Source organism: Carlito syrichta, unplaced genomic scaffold (assembly GCF_000164805.1).
Source record: "Carlito syrichta isolate Samal-C Ts95f unplaced genomic scaffold, Tarsius_syrichta-2.0.1 Scaffold305689, whole genome shotgun sequence".
In the NCBI taxonomy this organism is placed as follows: Eukaryota; Metazoa; Chordata; class Mammalia; order Primates; family Tarsiidae; genus Carlito; species Carlito syrichta.
The window spans coordinates 700,349-718,424 of NW_007249785.1; the positions used below are offsets into that span (position 1 = coordinate 700,349).

The 18,076-nt window shown below is 39.9% G+C and overlaps 1 protein-coding gene across 1 annotated transcript in view; it reads right to left on the reverse strand.

Annotated features, from left to right (window-relative positions):
• Positions 1 to 4,007: 4,007 nt before the first annotated feature.
• The window catches only part of GMCL1 (germ cell-less, spermatogenesis associated 1), a 38,816-nt gene continuing 24,747 nt past the window's right edge, over positions 4,008 to 18,076 (reverse strand). Inside the window, exons 10-13 of the mRNA XM_008062388.1 lie at positions 16,202 to 16,277; positions 14,567 to 14,712; positions 13,537 to 13,624; positions 4,008 to 5,333 (exon numbers count right to left, since the gene is read on the reverse strand). Coding sequence (XP_008060579.1) covers positions 5,205 to 5,333; positions 13,537 to 13,624; positions 14,567 to 14,712; positions 16,202 to 16,277 — 439 coding nt within the window. The 3' untranslated portion in view covers positions 4,008 to 5,204. The remainder of the gene's footprint in view (positions 5,334 to 13,536; positions 13,625 to 14,566; positions 14,713 to 16,201; positions 16,278 to 18,076) is intronic.

The following is an 18,076-nucleotide window of genomic DNA, read 5'->3' on the forward strand; positions in this document are numbered from 1 at the left end:
ATTTATTGTAGAGATGAGGTCTCGCCTGCCCAGGCGGGTCTCGAACCCGCAGACCCAGACAGTCCACTAATCTCAGCCTCCCAAAGTGCTGGGATTACAGGCTGAGCCACTGAGGCCGGCCAGGACAGACTCTTTAGAGAACTAAAGAAAGTATGGCAGCCACCCGGAGAGCAGCATGTGGAGATGTGAAGATGAGGCTAAAGCAGACGTGCAAGCCATAGGAGTTATCCTGAGGGTGAGTGGGGAGCCTTCGAAGAGTTTCCAGGGTGGGAGAGTATCAGAGTTGAGTTTATGCAGAGAACACTTTGGATAATATGGAGATTTGATTAAAGGAGGAAAACACAGGAGGTTAGTACAATAACAACAGGTTGGAAATTTCAGTGGGCAAGGTGAGACATGACTTCATTTGAGATATAGTTGGTAAAGTCAGAGAACTTGGTAATTTCTGGATGCAGACCATGGAGGAGTTAGACGATTCAAGAATGAAAGCTTGGTTTCTGGCTTGCACAACTGGGTAGCATCATTTGTTGAAATGAGGCACACAAGACGAATTCTGGGACAAGCAGATGTGTGCAGATCTGGACATGCTAATTTGAGATGCTATTTTGAATGCTCAAGAGGAAATGTCAGCTAGATGTGTATCTGGAACTTGGAAGAGAGATTTAGGCTGGAAAAGGGAATCATCAGAATACAGATGCTCACTTGAAGACATGAGAGGGAGAGAAAAGGGTCTGGAGACAGCCAGAGGGAGAACCGAAAGATTAAATGGTGACTAGAGAAATACTATGTCAGAGAAATTTAAGGCGAGGTGCTTTTTTGTTTTTTGAGTCAGGGTCTTTCTCTGTTGCCCAGGCTTTGAGTACAGTGGCACAATCACAGCTCACCACACTTCAACCTCCTGAGTAGCTGGAACAACACCACACCCACCTAAATTAAAGCGCCTTTGGGAGCCTGCGGGTTCGAGACCCGCCTGGGCAACTTGGCGAGAACTCATCTCTACAATTAAATCAAAAAATGAGTCCAGCGTGGTGGCATGCTCCTGTAGTTCCAGCTACTCGGAAGGCTGAGGCAGGAGGATCGCCGGAGCCCAGCAGGTCGAGGCTGCGGTGGCTGGGAGCGGCCACTGCACTCCAGTCTGGGCGATAGAGTGAGACTCCAAAAAAAAATTTTTTTGTAGAGATGAGATCTTGCTATGTAGCCTGATCTTGAACTCCTGGGCCCAAGCACTCCTCCCGCCTCAGCCTCCCAAAGTGCTGGAATTGTGAGCCACTATGGCCAGCAAACTTAAGGCAAGCCTTGAGGAGGAAAAGTGGTAAATTTTAAATATTAAAGGGAATGAAAAAAAAATCTTACCTATAGGATTCAGCAACAAAGTCTTTGTTGACTGACCCAAGAAATTTTGACCCAGGAAGTTAAAATTTATTTACTTTTGCTAATTCTGTTTCATATAAAATTACCAACCTTTCCAAAAGCATTCTGCTTTATACTTTTCAAATGAATGCATGCTATTGAGTCAGTAATTCCCCCCCATGATTATATCTAATGTGACCACTAGTTAACTTTTTTGCTCTTCCTATCCCTGTGCCTTGGACCTTAGAAATAATTAAAAACTCTCTGATTTTGGGGAGAGAATTGTGCCATGCCCCCTTTTTTCCGCTTCTTTTTAATTCAGTCAAGTGATTGGGTCCATATTGCTTGAACATCTTTCAGGTGATTGACAAGTCATCTATGCTTTTCACTGGCACTCCTTGCTCCATTATTTTTTCTTTTTGAGTCAGAGTCTCACTCTGTTGCCCAGACTGGAGTGCAATGGCACAGTTACAACCTCCTGGGCTCAGGTGATCCTTCCGCCTCAGCCTTCCAAGTAGTGGGAACCACAGACACATACCACTGCACCCGGCTAATTTTTTGATTTTATTGTAGAGATGATGTCTCGCCAAGTTGTCCAGGCTGGTCTCCAACCCCTAGGCTCAAACAATCCTCTTGCCTCTGCCTCCCAAAGTACTGGGATTCCAGGAATGAGCCACCGTGCCCGGTCCTCTTTTTGTATTCTTTATGCAAGTTCATCTTTAAGAAAATATTAACTGAAACAGTTTCTCCATTACTAGTCAATATTCTAAACCAACTATCAGGTAGAACTTCTGCAATGATGGAAATATATTCTATATTTGCATTGTCCAATATGGTAGTCACCAGCTACATGTGGCTACTGAGCACTTACCATGTGGCTAGTGCAACTGAGGGAGGAAATTTTTAATTTTTAAAATTTTTTAAACTTTTTAAAATTTTTAAAAATTAAAAATTTCAGCCGGGCTTGGTGGCTCAGCACTTTGGGAGCCCACGGGTTCGAGACCAGCCCTGGCAATTTTGCGAGACCTCGTCTCTACAAATTTTTAAAAAATGAGCTGGGCTTGGTAGCGTGCGCCTATAGTTCTGGCTACTTGGAAGGCTGAAGCAGAAGGCTTGCCTGAGCCCAGCAGGTCGACACTGGGGTGGCCGTGAGTGTGCCACTGCACTCCAGCCTGGGTGATGGAGAGAGACTTCAACTCAAAAAAAAAAAAATTAACTTCAGTGGCCACAATGATCCCTGGTAACCGTTTTTGCATTTTATCTTGAAAATTGTTCACATCTGATTGGAAGGACTTGAAATGAGATAAAATGTTGGCTGTTAAACACTAGGTTAAAAACGTCAGCGACTACCACTGTTCTTCACATGATTTTGCCTATCTTGCTATTTCAAGCCAAATCCATTTTTAAGAAAGGTGTATTCATATCCCTCTTTAATCATTTAGCACAAAACTCTGGAACATATTCTCTTAAGGACCTGTTCTTTGCTGATAGACAAGCAAAACTAATTATTAATGGGTCAATATTATTTTTTAGCCTGAGTGGCAGCACAAATAAACTAAAAAGACTGGTAGAGGCTGGCAAAGGCTGACAAACACAAAGCTTTCATATACAATAGTTTATACTGTATTTTAGTTGACACTATTAACACCTTATTGAAAATATTCCTCTTGGAAAGACCAAATTATACAAACACATAAAAAGTATTTAGTAAGAAAAAGCTTTATCTTTATATCAATGTGAACTACTAGCTGATTAATTATTAATTTCTCAAATAGGAACATTAACCTACTTGTGACTGAAGAAATAATTATCCTGTCTATGAATGACCTGTGAGCAACTGGCCAAGCCAGGACAAAACCAATGAACAGTAACTATATGTAACTCCAATTCATTTCATTTATGTAAGTGAAATGAAAGATCATTAGTATACTCAAACACTAACAATATGTACTTCAAGATTTATAAAAGTGTAATTATTCAAATAATTTAATTTTGGTGTTTATATATTTTTAATATATAAAGAACCTCTTATTCTTTAATAAGAAAACCGCATCTGATGGAAGATAAAATTATAGACAAATATAAAAATAAGAAATGCAGCCTCTTGATAACAGCCAAATCACTATATTCAATCATTTCTTTTTTTTTTTTTGAGTTGGAGTCTCACTCTGTCACCCAGACTGGAGTGCAGTGGCCGCTCCCGGCCACTGCAGCCTCAACCTGCCGGGCTCTGGCCATCCTTCCGCCTCAGCCTTCCTCAGCTGGAACTACAGGTGCGTACTACCACGCCCAGCTGATTTTTTGATTTTTGATTGTAGAGATGAGTCTCGCCAAGTTGCCTGGGCGGATCTCGAACCCACTCAGGCAATTCACTCACCTCGGCCTAACAAAGCGCTGGGATTACAGGCTGGGCCACCGAAGCCAGCCTGTATTCAATCATTTAAATTACAGTTCTAGGGGTAGAGAGGGAAGGATTTAAAAGGTTCCATTAAGTTAAACCAAGCAGATCTATTTTGAAAGGTCAAATGCAAGTTATGAACCTATGGACTTATTACTGAGAAAGACAAACTATCAATAAATTTCAAAAGTTAAAAGAAGTTGGGAAAAAATAAAAACTTTAACTAGAAAGAAAACAAAGTCTGGTTTTAATTATGGGGTTTTTTGGTTCATATTATATAAGAGCTTATTTATTATTTTTCCAAATGGGCATTTATTTGTACAGATACATAGAAATTATTCCCACTTAAAAAAAATACTAAAAAATATACATTAACCACAGAAGTATTTACTCTGACTGGAAAGAAAACATCATGACTATTTTCAAAACAGCAATAAACACAAGAAAACTACATATATAAATCATGACAAGTGTACATCTCATTTTTGACAAAAATAAGTTCCATTTTTACATTAATGCTTTATTATCAATTTCCATACAGATCCTGACCTTATTTACATTTATTATGAAATTTCTATTAGCATGTATAACTCAAAGGCACTCAATTTAAAGGTTGTAAAGTCCTGAGCTTAACTAGGAAACAGGATTCCCAACTAAAATTAGAACATAAACAGTTCCAAAGATCAGAGATTATGAAAATTACAATACCTAGTATACATAAATAGTTCACAACCTAACAAAGGTGTACAGAATGTCAAAGAAAAGACCACATAAGGCAAGAAATAGCCTCAGACTCAAACTGATTTTCCCTCATTCAAGTTCATCTGCAGGTCTGAAGCTGGTTTTGTTGTCAAAATCTAAGGAAAACTAAATTTAAATAAAATAGCATGAAAACATTTAAGTTAAAAAAAATTTCCTTAGCTTAGTCTCCAAAGATATGGAAAAAGTATTTAATAATTAAAAACAAACATAGATTGGAAAGGGATCACAGGAGGAATCATAATGAGCAGGCAAAAAACTAAAAGGAAATTCAATTATAATTTATAATTTGGCCATTCAAATTATTCCTTTAGCCACATAAAAATAAATTTATAGATGGATAACTGAGGTTCCCTAACAGAAGGTAGGGAAAAAGTTTAAGCTAAAAGTTAAATCTGTATTTTATTGCAAAGAAATGAGAGATTTACCTACAGCAATTTTCTATTGATGCTAAATTAAAAGCATGGGTTAACATCTTTATAACAAATGGTTTGACATGTTTTCTTGGCTTTAAAATGTTTTCTTCATATATGCATAGAAATGTAATGAGGATAAGAATAATCTTCTGTATTGTTTATGTAGTTCATAAGGCCTTTGTCATTGTTAGTCACCTTAGATGTGGATATCAGTAGGACCATTACATTAAAGATGGCCTAAAAAGTTTTCAAAGTGCTACTGTTTCTGACTGATGAGATCCTCAGTTTTCTGGATTTTCTGAGTGACGATTATTTTCAGTTCTTTTTTCTGGTGATATATACAAGAAGTTACAGCAGATATATAAAGGGAAGATCAGAAGCCTGCTGTCCAAGTTCATTACCACTTGTTCCTACAAGACAAATGTGTAGGATTAATTACAAGATAGCAACATGTAAAACATAAAAATATAAAACTAAACTGCTGAATTGAGACAGTATAGGATAAAAGCTTTAGTCCTGAGTTTGAGATTCACAACTCAAATCTCCAAACTCCTACCCACTACCTGTGCGGCCTTGTCAATTGCAGACAATAAGTATTGACTGTAAGCTGGGCTCAGTGGCTCAGCCTGTAATCCCGCGCCTTTGGGATGCGGAGGTGAGTGGATTGCCTGAGCCCGTGGGTTCGAGACCTACCTGGGCAACTTGGCGAGACCTCATCTCTACACTAAAAAAGTCAAAAATTAGCTGGGCCTGGTAGTGCACACCTGTAGTTCCAGCTACTTGGAAGGCTGAGGCGGAAGGATTGCCGGAGCCCAGCAGGTCGAGGCTGCTGGTCAAAAAAAAAAAAAAGAATTGACTGTAAAATGTGGACAATAAGAATACCCATCTTACAGGATTACACTGAGGATTCAATGAGACAGTGCACAGAGGGTTTATAGCAAAGCCAGCTACAAATTAAGTAAGTACTCAATAATGGTAGTTATTTTCATTACTGCAAAAGTTTCTATCAAGTATCTACATATTTTATGACTAGATACAGAGTTCAGAAGTATACAAACCTTTAGTAGTAGTCCAGGCTTCTAAAAAAAAAAACCACACCAACAAACAAAAAAGAAACATATAACATTTCTCACTTGGCTTCAACTTCTTTATCATATTTATTAAAAATTTTTTTCTTTATTTTAAAGATAGTCTCATTCTGTCGCCCAGGCTGGAATACAGTGGTGTGATCATGGCTCACTGCAGCCTCAGCCTCCTGGGCTCAGGAGATTCTTCTGCCTCAGCTTCCTGAGTAGACGGGACTACCGGAGTGTGCCGCCATGCCTGGCTAATATTTAGAGATGTCTTTATGTTACCCAGGCTGGTCTTGAACTCCTAGGCTCAAGGAGTCCTCCCACCTTGGCCTCCCAAAGTGCTGGGATTATAGCCCTGAGCCACAGCACCTGGCTTTTTAAAAAATTTTATTTTAATGATAGGGTCTTATTATGTTGCCTAGGCGGGACTTGAACTCCTGGGCTCAAGGGATCCTCCTGCCTCAGCCTCCCAAGAGCTGGGACTTAATAGGCACATGCACCGAGCCTGACTACTTGGCCTCGATTGCTGATGGCCCTAGGAACAGCAAATCGCTGCCATGACGATGGGGAGTCATTATCATCAGCAAGCAGGGTTCCCACTCTTATCTAAGACTTCCGACTGTCCCTATGACAAACGTGTTGTTTGTCTCCTGGAACATAAAATACATTATCATGTAAAAGCAATTTATTTTCAGTTACATCCATACACACAGGAATGCTCTGAACTCCCATAGAGACAGGAGTTGGTAAAAGCGGTACCACTGAGGGCAGGTGAGGTGGCTCATGTCTGTAATCCCAGCACTTTGGGAGGAAGAGGTGCTAGGATTACTGGAGCCCAGGAGTTTGAGATCAGCCTGGGCAATATAGCAAGATCCCTGTCTCTTAAAAAAAAAAGAAAAGAAAAGAAAAAGAAAAATTAGCTGGGAGTGGTGGCACTTGCCTATAGTCCCAGCTATCTGGGAGGCTGAAGTGTGAAGTTTGCTTGAGCCCAGCAGGTAAAGGTTGCAGTGAGTCATGACTGCCACTGTGTTCTAGCTTGGGAAATAGACTGAGACCCAGCCTTTTAAAAAGGTTAAGAAGAAGGAGAAAAAGACATCAATGAACAAAATCAGGCAAGGCCATCACCCAGGCTGACTGTGCCGACAGTGTCTCCAGAGAGGAACGCTGCCAAAGCATAGTTGGTCTTCGGATGCTTGAGCCAACCCTAACTCAGCCAAAATTTGTATCAATAATCGGGGTAAAGGCACATTTACCAAGTCTGCTGAGGGCAAATGCTTAGGTGACCTGGAATCTGGTGATAAAAATCAAGCTTCTGTAACTTAACAACAAAGGTTCCACGGAAGATTAGCATTCTGGTACTTGAGCACAGCTAAGGTTGGGGTGCAAAGGAAGACACAAAGACGTCACTTGGGGGCTGAATGGACGCCACTTTCTGAATCTTAAATGGTATTAATCCCTTGGCTGGGCGTAGTAGCTCATGCCTGTAATTCCAGCACTTTGGGAGACTGAGGTGGGAGGACTGCTTGAGGCCAAGAGTTTGAGACCAGCCTAGACAACACAGCAAGACCCCTCTCTACAAAAGTATCTTAAAAACTAGTTGGGCATGGTAGCCTATGCCTTAGTCCTAGCGACTCAAAAGGCTGAGGCAGGAAGACTGCCTGTGTCCAGGAATTTGAGGTTACAATGATCTATACAACTGCACTCCAGCCTGGGGGACACAGCGAGACCCTAAATTTAAAAAAACTGCATTAATTCTCAGTCCCCATCTCCCAGCAAGAAAAATCTAATCTTTGCTTTATCCAATCTTTCACTCCACCTGAGGGCTCAACTGACATCTATATTTGCATTGAAGTACTTCACAGCAAAGTTCCATCTTTCTTGTTCCATTATGGGTAGAAGCTGTGCAGCCCACATATTGCAGACAGAGAAACAGCACTTTCCTGGGTCCCTACTGCTACTTCCAGGCAATTGTTTCTTCGTCTTCACGTACAAATCCTTGCTTCTTAAAGGCTCCTGTTACTTACTCTATACTCCTCTATTATACTATTACTTCCCCCACATTTTGTCTTATAGGTCTGAATTCCAGGATCCATAAATCCAACTTCCTACTGGAAACCTGCACCTGGATATAAAGCAACTCAAATGCAAACCCTCAACTATTGGTTCCTGTCTAGTCCTTCCTTCCTTTCTGGGCCATCCCTGTTTTCACGCTTGCAGTGTGGCTTTGATTTCTCTTCTTGGCTCTTAAATGTCTCATCAGGGTTATTTTATTGCCTACCAGTGGTCCTTAGGGTCTTATCCTGTCCTCTTTTCTAGTTCAGGCATTGTTTGTAAACTCCAGATCCATTTATCACTAACTTATCAAATTTTCACTTTGATGTCCTTAAATGAAACATGCCTTTAACGTAATTCATCCTCTCTTCCCTATCACCAACACCAAGTCATGTTCATTTTCCTTCCTACAATTCAAGTCACAGGAAAAGCTACTACTATAAATTAAGTGGCCCAAGTAAGAAAACCAGGAACCACCTGATACTTTTTCTCACAGGCACACACAACCAAACACCAAATTCCGTCGGCCACACGACTTTCTCTCTGGAACCCACCACCCTTTCCTTCATCTCCACTGCTATCCTCCTTAAGGTTCTCATCGTTTTCTATCTGGGTGATAGCAATATAATCACTAAACTGCCATCCTGTCATAATCATACTTCCAATCCTTCCCACACATTGCTGTTTAAGAGCACCTTCTACCGTGCAAATCCAGGTGCACAGTCTTCTAAAATAAATATATAAAAATCACTTTGTCATCAAAAACGATTAGGAAAAAAAGACTCATGTCATAATAGCAATTAGAATATCAAATACTTAGCATTGTGCTTCTAGGAAATATATATTAGGTTGATACACAAGTTCCTAGTGTTTGTTTTTGGCATGGCAACACTGTGGCGTTGGGAGTTTATCATTTGTCATTTGGAGTGACAATGTTGTGCTTGTGAATATGCCTTGCATTTTACAGATTGAAAGACAGTTAGTGTTATTAGTGGGCTAAAGAAGATGGAGTGTCAAGTGGAAAAAACCGAACACTTCTGACATCTGTTTAACAGAGGAGTAAAGGCAGCGCAGGCGGTTTGAAACACTTATGCGTGTACGGGGAGAATGCCACTGGGGAAAAGCATGGCTCTCTTTCAAAAAGGGCCACTTTGATCTGAGTGATTCTCCACATTCAGGAAGACTGTCGCACTTTGACAAAGACTGTTTAAATGCTTTATCCACAATAATCCATGTCAGTCAACTCAAGAATTGACAAATGTGAGGAACTAGCCAGTCAACCATCATGTGACATCTGCAGTCCATGGGCAAGCAGAAAACACTAAGAACTTATGCATCAACCCAATAGTAACAACATGGGAAAAACTAAAAATTTTAAAGAAAAACATAAAAGAAGATTTAATTAAAAGAAGTACCTATTCCAAAAGGAAACACATCAATTTCCCACAATTTACTCTATATATTTAATAATATAAAGCAAAATTCCCATGGAATTGAGAGGAAACTTGACAAAATGATTCTACATCCCATAAGAAATAATTACCATTCACAAAGAACCAGGGATTTTTGAAAAAAGAATGAAGATGGTTTTGCATTACTAGGTATTAAAATGCATTTTAAAGTTAGCCTAATTAGGCCAGGTGTGGTGGTTTACACCTATAATCGGAATGCTTTGGGAGGCTGAGGCAGGAGGATTGCTTGAGCCCAGGAGTTCGAGACTAGCCTAGACAACAGAGTGAGACCTCATTGCTACCATTAAAAAAAAAATTATCAGGTGTGGTGGCGTGCACCTGTAGTTCCAGCTACTCGGGAGAATGAGGCAGAAGGATCGCCTGAGTCCAGGAGGTCGAGGCTGCGGTGAGCCACTGCGCTCTACTCTGGTCAATTCCAACTCAAGTGAATAAATGGATGGATGAATAAAGTAAGCCTAATTAAAACGATGTTGTCTTGTCTTATCAAAAAAAAAAAATCAATAAAACAGGAAGTTCAGAAATGAACCCAAGTTTATAAGGACTTAGTATATGATAAGGCATCTCAAACACATTGATAGATCTGATACATATCAGATGTACCATCAAATGTAAAAAGTGAAACCATAAAAGGAGAAAAAATATATAGATGAGTGTCTAGTAATAATAAGGAGACCTAAGGATCACATCAAAAGAAGAAATCAATAAAGGAAAAGATAGGTCATTTTGAAGGTTGAGAAGACAAATGACAAAAATGGAAAAACTGCAGCACATCACAAATGCTGGTATTCTTAATATATAAAAGTGTTTAAAATTAGCAGAAAAAACCGAACATTTTAGTAAAAATTAAACAGACAATATAAACTGTCAATTTACACAAGATATTAAAGCACACCAAAAACCCCAATGATACCAGTAACCAAAGAAATGAACATTAAAACAGTATAGTTTATTTTCACTTACGGCACTGGGATAGAAACCAGAAAGAATGGTATTATCCTATATTGGGTATATCATCCTATACTGCTGGGGGAAGTGTAAATAGGGCAGTACTTCTGGAGGGCAATTTGGCCATTAGAAAATATATGTACCATTTGACAAGAATTCTACTTCTTGGAATTTATCGTTTTAAAAATCAGGAAAACAGACAAAGATATATGTATATTTCTTACAATAATGAAAAAAATGAACAACTAACATTAAACAGTTAATAAAAATGGCATTGTGAACGTATATTTATTGGCAAGGGAAGGCCACACACAGTGAAGTAGGAGGGAATAGGCTATAATTGTCACCTCATTGTCTGATACATCTAGGCTCTCTTGGCCTTGGGCTCCAAAAGGGGGCCCATTCTTTCTTCTACTGGGCCCAGGCCAGGTGACCCCTTTTGTCTCTGTTCCAGGTCTGACCACTATGCCATCATCAAGTTTCTCCTTGACTACTGAGTCAGCCATGAAGAAGGCAGATGATAACAACACACTTGTGTTCATTGTGGACATCAAGGCCAACAAGCACCAGATCAAACAGGCTGTGAAAAAGCTCTATGATTCCGATGTGCCCAAGGCCAACACCTTGATCAGGCCTGATGGAGTGAAGAAGGCCTATGCTTGACTATCCCCTGACCATGCTGCCTTTTTTTTTTTTTTTGAGTTGGAGTCTCACTCAGTCACCCAGACTGGAGTTCAGTGGCCGCTCCCGGCCACCTCAGCCTTGACCCGCTGTGCTCCGGTGATCCTTCCGCCTCGGCCTTCCAAGTAGCTGGAACTACAGGCGCGCGCTACCACGCCCGGCTAATTTTTTTGATTTGTTGTAGAGATGAGGTCTCGCTAAGTTGCCCAGGCGGGTCTCGAAACCGCAGACTCAGGCAATTCATTCAACTCCCAAAGCGCGGGATTACAGGCTGAGCCACCGAGCCCGGCAATGCTGCTTTACATGCTGTCAACAAAACTGGGATCATCTAAATTGAGTCTAGCTGGCTAATTCTAAAGATATATTTTTTTCCCACCATAAAAGAGCAGGTTACACAACAGTTAATAGTAAGATCAAATTTAGTACAAAATATGTAAGTGAAGAAAAAAATGCCAGCAGTGTACCTGCGTGGTATATGTATGACTTTGGTTTCACCTTACTTATATTTTCTATAACATCTATAACCTATGTCAAATATACATATACAGTTCCCCTACTAAAATCTTTCCAAACTTTATCCACAGCCCATCATGCCCTGGTTCTAGTTGTATGGAACTCCTCCAATGGTCTTTCCGCTACTTGAATGACCCACATATCCCTTGCTTCCATTTTACTCATCATTTGAGGATTGGTTCAGGTATTTATTCGCTTTTCAACTCTCTCAGAAGAGGTTTTCCCTGAGTTATCATCCTTTCTCCTCCTCCCCTCATCCCCAGCTGCTCAGTACGGGCTGGATACTTCTCCCTCAATGCTGCACACTACACTGAGCTCATTCTATCATGCTACTTATACTAGGCCAGATTCACACAAGCTCATCTTTATTTCTTCTACCACACAGTAAGGACACAAATATTTGCGGAAGGAACATTTGGAATACAACTGTCATCTTGACCTGGCACTTTTTAAGTCTCTGGCTGCTTTGAGCCATGACAATATCTTTTTTTTAATTGGAGTCTCACTCCGTCACCCAGGCTAGAGTGCAGTGGCATGCTCACAGCCACCCCAGTGTAGACCTGCTGGGCTCTGGCGATTCTTCTGCCTCAGCCTTCCAAGTAGCTGAAACTATAGGCATGTGCTACCACATCCGGCTAATTTTTTATTTGTTGTAAAGATGAGGTCTCACCAAGTTGCCCGGGCTGGTTTTGAACCTGGGGACTCAGGCAATCCACTTGCCTCAGCCTCCCAAAGTGCTGAGATTTACAGGCTGAGCCACCAAGCCCGGCCAATATCTTTTTTTAAAATGAAGTTCCAGGTAGAAAGTAAAGAAAGTCATTGTCCATTCGGCTCCAGAGGGTACAAAGAAGAACCAATAGAGAATTCCAATGGAGGCAGATGTGAACTTTCTCATTATATATCTGCCTTGAAATGCATATTACCCACCAGGTAAGATGGCCAACTCTCTGTTGTTAGTTCCAACAATGGATGGAGGACTCTGTAAGAATGCTGCTAAAGGAATTCTCACACAGGGTATGTGAGGTTACAGCAATCAAGTGATTGGTTCCTTGCAATGCAAAGATGTTTCACAATGGTATCTTCAGTCTGAGGAAAACTGCTCACTACTCATGATTCATGTGAGCTATATAATAGGCTCTGAATCCTTTATTAAAACATTATGCCCTTCAGAATTATGGTTAGTTTTAACAGAAATAACTTTATCCAATATTTTAACAGCTTTCATTTTACTTTTTGAAAATAGCTTACTTTCTTATCATGACACTTTGAAACTTCTACATGCGTGTGATGCATTGAAGAAAAAAATGGCTTTAAGATTATTTGGGTAACATGACAAGGTTTGTCATTTTATAAAACGAATTTATTAAAAAATAATGCTTCTGTAATATTCAGGAGCTATGGAGACATACCAGATTGTCGTCAAGATGCCTATTGCTAATGTACAAACAAATGCACTTATGTAAGATTCATAAATTTTTGAAGATGATATTCAGAATGAACAATTACTTCCTTATAATCAGTTTTTCCCTGCCCCTCAAATTGTGTTTCTTTTTTTTTTCTAGTTATGCTTCTAGTGGGATGGGGTAAACTATATAGAAGTAAACATGGTACTTTCATCTTCACTCTCAAAAAACTTTCAGACCAATCTTAAAATAAAAATATCATCACTTTGGCTGCTCCAAAGGTAGTGAGTTATCTCAACTGATTGTTCAGTCAATTATAGATTGAACTCCTTGTTCTACTCTTTCCCTGCTTCTCACTCCTGCACTTGACTAGTCTTAAAAACCCAAATATCATCACTTTAATGTTAACTCAAGAGTTTTCAAGCGGATTCAAAAGACAAATATTACGACAACACAGAAGATAATCAAACATACCTGATCCTTTTCAAGTGTAAGTATTTGATAGCCAGTTGTTCTACTACATATTAGTTTTCCACTACTATCAAAAGAAGCCAAACGCAACCTAGGATTTAAAAAACCCAAATCAAAAAATACACATAAGATTTTTAACCACAGATTAATTTAAACAAGCGTTCCCTATGTTTTCTTACAAGGGTTTCACAGTCTTAGTTCTTAAGTTTAGGTCTTTGATCCATTTTGAGTTAATTTTTGTATGTGGTATGAGGTAAGTATAAATAAATAACTTTTTTTTTTTAAGTTGTGGGTCTCACTCTGTCACCCAGGCTGGAGTGCAATGGCATGATCACAGCTCACCACAGCCTCCACCTCCTAGGTTCAGGTGATCCTTCTACCTCAGCCTCTGAGTAGCTGCGACTACAGGTGCACACCACCACACCCGGCTAGTTTTTTTGATTTTTTGTAGAGATGAGGTCTTGCTATGCTACCCAGGCTGATCTCAAACTCCTGGCCTCAAGAAGTCTTCCAGCCTTGGCCTCCCAAAGTGCTGGGATTACAAATGTCAGTCATTGCATCTGGCCAAAATAAATGACTTTTAAATAGTATGTTCATTAAGTTACTTTCCAATTTATCAGTCTATAGCATCCTCTCAGAAAAAGATTACCAGGTCAACTATCAGGCAAAGTTTGACCTATCAAATCCTGTAGAAAATAAAGGATAGTACCAGACATGCTTTCTTGGAAAGATATACCTTGCCGTATTTTTACTTTGGATCTTTTATTTGCTAGAAATAGTAACAAGGTAACAGTTGAATGATACAGAATTGATATTCAATATTCAGTATATTCATTTTCCCTGACATACTAGATGCTATGATTTATTAGTAACACATTTCGTAGGAACAGGGCCTTATCATTTCCTACCACTTTCACATTTACTGTATCTTACTAAAGTTCTACTACTGTTGATGTAAATTATCAAGGTTTTATTTTATTTCTTGTATCTCCTCTGACGTGAGGAGGAATGGGGTGGAGAAATGTCATCCTACCTAAAGGCTATGCTCCTTCGCGGCTGTAAACTGACAGATCCGCTACATGGCTGATTCAGTGTATTGCGCTTGAAAATGATGTAACGATTGGTGTAAGTTACAAGTAAATCAAAGCCGAAGTTAAAACCCGTCCACCGCCAGCAGTACTAAGAAATAAAAAAAAAAGACATTTCAATTTATTATATTAGCAAGTCAAAACCAAAAAGTTCACAATGTCTTTTTTTGTTCCTAATCCAGTCCAAGTATTCTCTTGTGGGTGCCCTACTTTTTGTGTCTTTCCCCAAGGATTATCACACATAACTGTCTATACTAGAAAAGCCTCATTTATGATCACAATTCTTTTTTTTTTTGAGTTGGACTCTCACTCTGTCGCTCAGGCTGGAGTGCAGTGGCATGCTCACAGCCACCCCAGTGTTGACCTGCTGGACTCAGGCAATCCTTCTGCCTCAGCCTTCCAAGTAGCTGGAACTACAGGCACACGCTACCACTCCCAGCTAAATTCTGATTTACTGTAGAGATAAGGTCTTGCCAGTTGCCCAGGCTATTCTCCAACCCGTGGGCTCAGGCAATCCCTTCACCTCAGCCTCCTAAAGTGCTGGGATTACAGGCTTGAGGCACTGCTCCTGGTCCATCATAATTCTTTAAGGTATGTTCCTAGTGTTATCTCTTCATGATGTTTCCTTATTGTTCCACACTGTAATTTTATCATAAATAATAAGGTTTCCCACTGCAACTCTAAATAGGGTATAGCTTTGGGAACTAGGTGCCTAGATGGAGGTAAAAAGAACCCATTAAAATATACCTTGCTTTAAAAATACTCTATAGGCCGGGCACGGTGGCTCAAGCCTGTAATCCCAGAACTTTGGGAGGCTGAGGTGAGGGAACTGCCTAAACCCACGGGTTCGAGAACAGCCTGGGCAACTTGGTGAGACCTCGTCTCTACGACAGATCAAAAAATTATCTGGGCGTAGTAGTACGTGCCTGTAGTTCTGGCTACTTGTAAGGCTGAGGTGGAAAGATTGCCTGAACCCAGCAGGTCGAGGCTGTGGTGGCCATAAGCATGCCACTGCACTCCAGCCTGGGTGACAGAATGAGAGTCCAACTTAAAAAAAAAACACCCAAAAACCAAAGCAAAAAAACAAAGAGCTAAGTGACTGGGGCAGTGACTGACAGGATGAGAAAAGCTGGAGGTGAGTTCACAGAGGCAGTCAGGGGTCAGAGGAGATAGGGCCCAGTAGTCATGGTTACTCAGGAGACTGAAGCGAAAGATCACCTGAGCCCAGGAGGTCGAGGCTGTGGTGAACTGTGATAGTGCCATCGCATTCCAGCCTGGGCAAAAGAAAAATATCATATGACAGCTCCTACACAACTTTTTTGTCTTAACTTCTGGATTGCTAAGGGATCCTCTTCTCGTATCTCTTATCTGAACCTAAAATTTAAGTTCAACAGTTTCATGCAAGCCTGAGTAGTCAATCACTACTGAGCTTGCTGGCTCTAACTCCTTACCTAGAAGAACATGCTTCAGAAAGTTTATCGAATAAGCTCATCCAAGGTATGACAAGTATCACTATTGTTATTTAAAGTACATCATGTGCTGATAATATAACAATTTGTATGAGAACAATCCATACTTACTTCACCATCTTTGGCAAGCTTTCTACCACACCTCATGCTATTTCCTTCTAGTTCTTCTTTATTGATTTCTTGAGGCCTAAAAATATACATAAGACATAAACTCGCATATAAAAATAGGAAATTAGTAATTGAAAAATAACTGAGTTAAAAAGAACAGAAAATCTTGCTGATAAATTTAAAAATAAAATTTTGTGGTATAGATAAAAATGTGTTAAGTCTAGTCCATTGCTTTTACTAAATAAAAAAATATATAAAATCATCAATGTTTCACTTATTGCCCTGACTTATAGATTACTTTTATTAAGGTTCAGTCAAATCAGAGAAGAGGGAAAAAAAAGTCTATGAAAAATTCTGCTCAACAAAAAAACCCCCAAAAAACCCCATAAAAGTCTAAGAAATTAAAATCTATTATGTGACATGATATCACCTACCACTTATGTTACTTGTTTCACATGCAAATTTATTTATTTTTGCTTGTTTACTGTAGCTTTATTCATAATTGCCAAAACTTGAAAGCAACCAGGATTTTTTTTTTTTTTTTTTTTAATTGGAGTCTCATTCCATCACCCAGGCTGGAGTGCAGTGGCACACTCACGGCCACCCCTGTATCAGGCTCCGGCGATCCTTCTGCCTCAGTCTTCCAAGTAGCTTGAACTACAGGCACACGCTACCATGCCCGCATGCCTGGCCAATTTTTGTTTTTAAGTTTCTTGTAGAGACAAGGTCTCACCAAGCTGCTGGGGCTGGTCTCGAACACTTCAGGCTCCGGCAACCCACTCGCCTCAGTCTCCCACAGTGCTGGGATTACAGGCTGAGCCACCGAGCCCAGCCTCCAAGATGTTTTTAAATAGGTGAATGGAAACATAAACTGTGATACATCCAGACACTATTATTCAGCACTAAAAGGAAACAAGCTATCAAACCATGAAAAGACATGAAAGAACCTTAAAAGCATATTATTAAGTGAAAAAAGTCAACATGAAAAGCTATATACTGCATGGTCCCAACTCTATGACAGTCTAAAAAAGGCAAAATTACAGAGACAATTGAAAAATCAGTGGCTGTTGGGGCCTGGGAGGAAAGAGAAGCAGAGCACAGAGGATTTTCAGGACAGTGCAACTGCTCTGCATGACACCGCATGACGGATAGACCCTTCCAGTAAGAAGCTATCTTTTAAAAAAAAAAAAAAATTGTTTTAAAGATGTGGGGTACAATTCAGAATTAGGTATATAAGTGGACATCATACGGGTAAAGTTTGGGGCTCCCTTTGGCCCCCATTTTGCCTGGTTTGAGATCAAGGTACCCTTATTGATGTTGTCTCCTCACATCCCCCACCCCGGTAGTATGCCACTACCGCCAATCCCTTTCTTATAGTAGCATGGTAAATGTTCAGGGTTCACTTATGAGTGAGAACATGTGGTACCCTGTTCTTTGCAAAATCAATATTTAATAGAAAACAACTATAGAATTTCACCAACTGGTCTTTACTTGGCTCCTCAATTAACTAAGAGAAACATTGCTATCTCAAGCTGTAATAAAAATGATGTTATTCTTAGCTTGAAGATGCCAAATGTTAACAGTAGTACAATATATTCATTAGTTTACAGTATGAAGTGCCTAGGAACTGGGGACATAATACATATAATAATAAATAATGAAATAAATAAGTAAATGTAAATAAATAAAACATGTCCTTGACATCCAAGAGCTTCGTCTAATAGGGCACTAGACATAAGTAATAATTATAATAATGTTTAGCTTGTGATGTTAAGAGCATGACAAGGCCCAGATTTACTGCCTGGGATTACAGGGGGAACCATTACAGAGCAAATATTATCTGTGCCTGAATGGGAGCTTGTGGAGGTAGAAGTAAGA